At 40.2% G+C, this 6,977-nt stretch overlaps 1 protein-coding gene across 3 annotated transcripts in view; it reads left to right on the top strand.

Annotated features, from left to right (window-relative positions):
• Positions 1–310: 310 nt before the first annotated feature.
• Positions 311–6,977, top strand: part of atr (ATR serine/threonine kinase) — a 59,402-nt gene continuing 52,735 nt past the window's right edge. Inside the window, exons 1-4 of one of the 3 annotated variants that reach the window (XM_062976636.1) lie at positions 311–664; positions 3,085–3,176; positions 4,755–4,904; positions 5,409–6,295. In XM_062976636.1, the coding sequence (XP_062832706.1) occupies positions 606–664; positions 3,085–3,176; positions 4,755–4,904; positions 5,409–6,295 (1,188 nt within the window). In that variant the 5' untranslated portion in view covers positions 311–605. The remainder of the gene's footprint in view (positions 665–3,084; positions 3,177–4,754; positions 4,905–5,408; positions 6,296–6,977) is intronic. The other 2 variants (XR_010004731.1, XM_008106206.3) reach the window with 2 other exon arrangements.

The raw sequence follows: 6,977 nt of genomic DNA, 5'->3' as shown, positions 1-6,977 counted from the left end.
CACATTATCTGCTTTGAATTGGGTTAAATGACAATGTGGACTCAGATAACCCAGTTCAAAGCAGATATTGTGGATTATCTTCCTTGAAACTCTGAATTATATGTCTGTGTGGAAGCACCCCTAATCTTCAGTATAGAGTGACACTGCTATAGCTCTATGTTCCACTTTAGTTGCCACGGCAACATTCTGTGGCATTCTGGGTTTGGTAGTTCAGTGAGGCCCAAGGCCCCTTTGGCTGAGAGGGCTACGTGTCGGTCGCTAAACTCCAAATCCCAGCGTCCCAAGCGATGTTGCCATGGCGATGAATGCGGAAGCTAGCACTGAAACAGCTTAATGGGATAGAAGGGGATCTCCAATGGAATATTGTGTAAAAAAATCAATGAGTGAGATGAGGCGATAGCAGAAACAAGAGGCATAACATCCTCTATTAATATCAATGTAAAACGGTGTCGTCGTGTCTTCTGTGCAATCTCTTTTGAAAGGGAATCGGCTGAGAGGGAGAGAAGCGAAACGCCTTTGTGGGAAGTTTGGCGCCTGTCAGCCCCCGTCCTGTCCTGCCTAGAGGAGGAAAAGGAGGCGGGAAACGGCGCGGAGTCGAAGCGAGGATGGGCGACCAGGGGCTGGAGATGGCTTCGGTGATCCCAGCCCTCCGGGAACTGGGCAGGTAAGTCCCAAACCCTCCAAAGCCGTCCAAAGGGGCGGCTGAGACAGTGGCATCTTTGCTGTTGGGTGGTTCAGTGTACACAAAGTGCGGAAAACTATAACACTGTGTGTCACGGTTTTTGTTCCCGGGTTATAAATGTCATTTCCTAATTTGTTCTATCATAAAAACATAAGAAAAGCTTATTAAACTGCAAGCACTTTGCTTTTGCGGGACATCCTGCAGCACATCTGGGGCCTCTTCCACACAGCTGAATAAAATCCCACATTTTCTGCTATGAACTTGGATATATGGCAGCACGGACTCAGATAACCCATTTCAAAGCAGATATTGTGGGATTTTCTGCCTTGACAGGTAACGGTAAAGGTTTTCCCCTGACATTAAGTTCAGTCGTGTCCGACTCAGGGTGTTGGTGAAAAATTGTTGATAATAGCAAACCTTATTGAAATGAACAGCTTCTGCCAGCAGTTACCATAGGATTACTCTGGAGAAGCTAGAAAATTCCTATAGAGGCATCCTGTCTAGGAATTTGCTAATTCCTCTAGTGTGATTCTGTGATAACTTCAAGAAGAAGCATACCATAGAATAGCCTGGAAGACATAGGCAATGCCATGAACTGATATATATATTGGAGGCAGGTAGGGGAGACGGTGAGTACCTCCGGGGGGGGGGGGGGGTGTCATATTATATATATATATAGTTGGTTTTATAGCTAATAGAAAAAAATTACATATAAGGAATCTGTAGAATATTGTCATCTAGCGATAATAAGTCAATGTAGCTATATGTTTCTTGTTTATATTTTATTATTTGGTTTTATATATATGTTAGGCATTGAATTTTGCCATTATATTGTAAACTGCTTTGAGTCCCCCCTGGGGTGAGAAAAGTGGTATATAAAACAGCAAATTAAATAAATAAATAAATTGGTGTTCATCTCCATTTCTAAACCGATGAACCAGTGCTGTCCATAGACACCTCCAAGGTCATGTGGCCAGCATGATTGCATGGAGCGCTGTTACCTTCCCGCCGGAGCGATACCTATTGATCTACTCACATTTGTATGTTTTCGAACTGCTAGGTTGACAGAAGCTGGGCTTACAGAGGGAGCTCACCCCACTCCGCAGATTCAAACCACTGACAGCAAGCTCAACACCTCAGCAGTTTAACCTGCTGTGCCACTGGAGGCTCCTGCCTTGATATTCTGAGTTATATGGCTGTGTGGAAGGGCCCCTTGCTATAGTTGTTTCAATGAATATTTATTTACTCTATTTATATCCTGCCTTTCTCTACTGCGAAGGGCGGCTTAATCAATGCCTTAAACACATGCAAAACATTAAGCTTAAAATATTAAAATTAATACCTATTAAACATTTAAAAACATTACATTAAAATTTAAAATCACACCATCCAGAAATTATAGTCTAAGGCCATTCCATAGTCATTGTACGTATTCTAAAGCTATTATTGTACTGCAATATTCTCTGAAAACCCCATCCCAGAGCCAGGTTTTTATTTTCCTTCTGAATTCTAGGAGGGAGGGAGTTCCACAGCCGAGGGGCCACCCCGCTAGTTGTGCTTGCAAACTATGTTAATCTCTCCCTCACAGGGGCAACCACTGAGAAGGCCCTGTTCTTCGTCACCACCAACTGCATCTGCAAATAAGGCAGGACCGAGAGCAGGGCCTCCCCAGACGATCTTAACCTTTGTGGTGGTTCATAGGGGGAGATACGTTTGGACAGGTAAGCTGGGCTTTATAGGCTAAAGCCAGCACTTTGAATTGTGCTCGATAACAGACTGGCAGCCAGTGGAGCTGACGTAAGGGGGGTTGTGTGCTTCCTGTACTTCGCACCAGTTATAAATCTAGCTGCAACTTATTGGACTACTTAAAGCTTCTGAACAGTCTTGAAAGGCAGCCTCACATAGAGTGTGTTGTGGTAATCTATTCGGGATGTAACAAGAGCATGAACTACCATGGCCAAGTCTGGCCAAGGTACGGGCGAAACTGGTGCCCAAGTTTTCACTGTGCAAAAGCTCTCCTGGCTACCATCGAGACCTGAGGTTCCAGGCTCAGTAATGAATCCTGGAGAACTCCCAAGCTGCAACCCTATGTCTTCAGGGAAAGTGTAACCCCATCCAGCACAGGCTGTAACCCTAAACCCTAAGCAACAAGGTTAGAGGCAAATCAAATTGTAAAGCTACAAACATAGATGAAATGTAAATTGTTGTTTACAAATTAATTATGATGACATAGACATCCTCACTACATTACTGGTAAGTCAATTCCCACCAACTGTGAAGTGAAACCCAAGTTTTGATTAAAGCCACAATGGATAGAAATGAACTGCTAGATAACTTGTGGCATTCATAATAACGTGTTAAAGTTGAGAGACAATGCTAATTGTTAAATACATTAATTCCAGTGCGACCCCAGAGGAATACAATACTGTTGTGCAGAAACCAAGACAAATTCTCTGCCAGTTCATTGATCGAATTCTAGTGGATGTAGATGTTGGTAAGTAAAACATAACTGTTAAAGAGGCCAACTTTTGAAACGTTACTCTGTTGCCCAGTGTCCAGTCCATGAATTTTGATAAGGGAGCAAATTCTAAATACTAGGTAATATAGAATATCTATATTGAAGAGTAATAATGTGATGGGGAAAAGTAAGAGCAAAGGATATTCAGGAGGAGAATAGAGACAGATTTTCATCCAGTGCAGAAATAGGAATCATGCAGCTCTTAGAGGTTCTTGGGCTACAGTTCTCAGCTTCCACATCATTAGCCATGATGATTGGACCTACTTTGCAATCAAATAATATCTGGAATGATATTATGAAATTACAGATTCTGCTGGATATTATCACAAAATATCTTTGTCTGTGTATTTCAGTCTTTTTCACTGATTACCAAGTGGATGAGAAATTCTAAGTGGAACAGACGCATAGATATGCTTTCAAGTCTGTCACCAGTAGTTTCATTCAGGGAAATGCTATCGTAGTGCACAATATATATTAAGATATATGTTTTCACAAGATTGTGTGTGTGTGTGTGTGTGTGTGTGTGTGTGTGTGTTATCAATTAGTTAAAAATTTTCCTAGAAGAAAACTCTTGGCTTCAGAAGCAACAAACACTTATTTGAAACCATCATTTTCCACACAAAAGGTAATAAATCACCTAGCAGAGATATATGTGAATCAACACATGCTTATCATGCATTGTTTACTTTAATTTATTGCCAGGATGCTTGAATACAGTTGTGATATTTCACATCCAATTTTGCTGAGTCCACCTGTTACCAAAGATATACATTTGTGCCTGTGTGTGTGTGGCTTGAACCTTTATTCCATATGTCTGAAATTGATTGTAATCGACAAAAGCTGATACTGAAATAAATCATCCTGATGCTGAAATAAAGGGTGCATCTATACTTTGGAATCAGTGCAGTTTGATTTTAAATGCCATGGCTCAATGCTTTGGGATCTTGGAAGATGTAGTTTTACAAGGCCTACTTTGACAAAGAGGGCGGATCCCTTACCAAGCTACAATATCCAAGATTCCATAGGGTTGAGCCATGGCTGTTAAAGTGGTGTTAAACTTCATTAATTCTATAGAGTTGATGCATCCAAAGTATGCTCACTGCTGTGTTGTTGAAGGCTTTCATGGCCAGGATCACAGGGTTGTTGTATGTTTTCTGGGCTGTATGGCCATGTTCTAGAAGTATTCTCTCCTGACGTTTCACCCACATCTATGGCAGGCATCCTCAGAGGTTGTGAGGTACTGTACCTCAAAACCTCTGAGGATGCCTGCCATAGATGTGGGCGAAACGTCAGGAGAGAATACTTCTAGAACATGGCCATACAGTCCGGAAAACATACAACAACCCTATGCTCACTGTTCTTTGTTGTTATGGATGAACAGACTAACATAACTACTTCACAAATTGCTGTTAAAAATATGGTGTTTAACATGTATGAAAAGCGTGAATTTTATTTACATTATTTGCACTTTTACTGAACAAATGATATATTTATTTTGAAAAGGAGAATAATATGTGAAATTACCATTAAGAAATATGACTATTTACTTTTCAGTTGCTCTAGAACTTGTTAAGAAAACTGACTCACAGCCAAGTTCTGTAATGTTGCTCGATTTTATACTACATATTATGAAATCATCCCCACTTGTATTTGTAAATGTGACTGGAACTCATCAGCAAAATGAAGCAGAAGCCAGCTGCGTTGGTGAGTTTTCTCAAATGTATCTTTGGCATTTTTGTAAATCAACAAATTAAAAATGATGAGGTAGTAATTTTGTAATGGAATAGGTTTATGGATTAAAGGAAGTAATAGTGCAATTGACACAGAGAAAGAAAATACTGCTACTAGTAATAAGTTTGTATTCTTATTCATATATTATATTATCTGTATTCTTATATTACAAGGATAATGGAGAGATGGCCCTTGCAACCCCTTCTAATGCATTTTATATGATTTTGGAGTGCTTATTAGGTTCATTTCCTTCTTTAGGACCTGCAACCTACTCATATGCAGATTTATTTTAGAAATAGATGGACCTGGGACCCTCCAGATATGACTAGGGTGCAGTTGCCATCAGCCAAAGTCAGTGTAGTCATTAGTCACAGATAGAGATTTTCAATGGTTGGGTATTCAGTGGGACTTACTCAACAGTAAGTTGGTATAGAATTGCAACTATAATACTATACCTCTCTTCTTTTCTCCTCCTAGAATTCAGTAGTTGGATCATTGCAAGACTTCTGAGAGTTGCTGCCACTCCTAACTGCCACGTGTTACATGAGAACATCAGTAATGTCATTTATTCTTTATTATGCCTTCTCAAAGTGAAAAACAGTGCCATATTTAACTTGTTGACAAGAGAATTACTGGATATCCTTCAGGATCTGATTTTACTCCATGAAAGAAGTGCAGAAAGGTGCCCCCAAGGAGATTTACTTAGTTGGCCTGTGACTGTGAGCCGTTTCACGTGCAATCCCAATATAAATCTGGGCTGTTTAAGTTCTGTCCATTTTCAGTTAATGGGCATGAGCAATGTGGAGTGCTTGGAGATAACTTTGATAAGAATTCTCATTGATCTAGTTCCTTATATTTTTTTTAAGCGACAGGACGTTATCCTTTGGGGAATAGGGTGCTCGCTATGGGACTATGGCACTCCTAAAGTTAAAGTTTTGAGCATGACCTTTTTAACAGAATTGGTACAGCTAGGAGGACCTCCAGAAGAACTGGCCAGCAGCTTTTTCTCCATTCTTTTTGGAATCTTGCAGTCCATTCCTAAAATGAGTGCTGAAAAGTTAGAACTCTATGAGGAACCATTGTCGGTACTCGTGAGGACTTTGTTTCCATTTGAAATGCATTCCTGTGAGAATATTGAACCTATTTATCTCAGCATATTATTGGAGAAACTGCATGCGTTGTTTGAAGCCGGCGTCCTCAGAACTCTTCAGTCTGAGGTGATGAAAAGAGTCTTATGTCACATGTTCCAATATTTCATGTGTGTGCCAGCTGGATTTGAATCTGCTGTTCCGGTTAGAAAGACCAGCATTGACAGCATTTGCAGACTGATTGTCTCAATCATTGGAACACAAGTGGAGCAAGAGGTGAGTGCTATAAATTATTTATTTATTTATTGCTTGCCTCTCTTTATGGCTCAAGGCAGGGTACACACGGTTAAAATGCATTATCATTACCCTATTTACTTGAATCTAATGCTCACCTTTTTTGGCTAAATTACCTCTCCAAAGTTAAGGTAAACATTAGATGTGTTTCATACTATAGCCTTAGTGCTGAGCCAAAGCAGAAGGGAAAGGTGCTTCAGGAGCAGCTGGAGCTCCTGTCACCTCTAATTGAATGGCCATGGCTCAATGCTATGCCATCCTGGGATTTGTAGTTTGGTGAGGCGTCAGCATCCTTTGGCAGAGAAGTCTCAAGGCCTTGAAACTACAGCTGCTATGACTATTGCATTGAATCAAGGCTATTAAAGTGGATTCATTCTACAGCAGAGGTGCAGTCCAAGGTTTTGCTTTCCATTTCTGGGAGCTTTAGTGTTCCAAGTGACAAAGACAATACTCGGCAATAAATATTTTTTTGGTTTCAGGGTTCTGAAAATTGAGGTGCGCGTTAGATTAGATGATGCATTAGACTCGAATCAGTACAGTAAAATACATTCAGTGGAAACCTAAATTAAAACATATATCTATAAAAACACATATTAAAATAAATAGAACAATGATTAAAATCTAACAGACATAGAATGTGAATTTATTATTTGCATTGTGGTTG

Source organism: Anolis carolinensis, chromosome 3, assembly GCF_035594765.1.
Source record: "Anolis carolinensis isolate JA03-04 chromosome 3, rAnoCar3.1.pri, whole genome shotgun sequence".
NCBI classification, from domain to species: Eukaryota; Metazoa; Chordata; class Lepidosauria; order Squamata; family Dactyloidae; genus Anolis; species Anolis carolinensis.
Note: the sequence above shows the minus strand (reverse complement) of the source record. Positions and strands in the feature narration are given on the sequence as shown.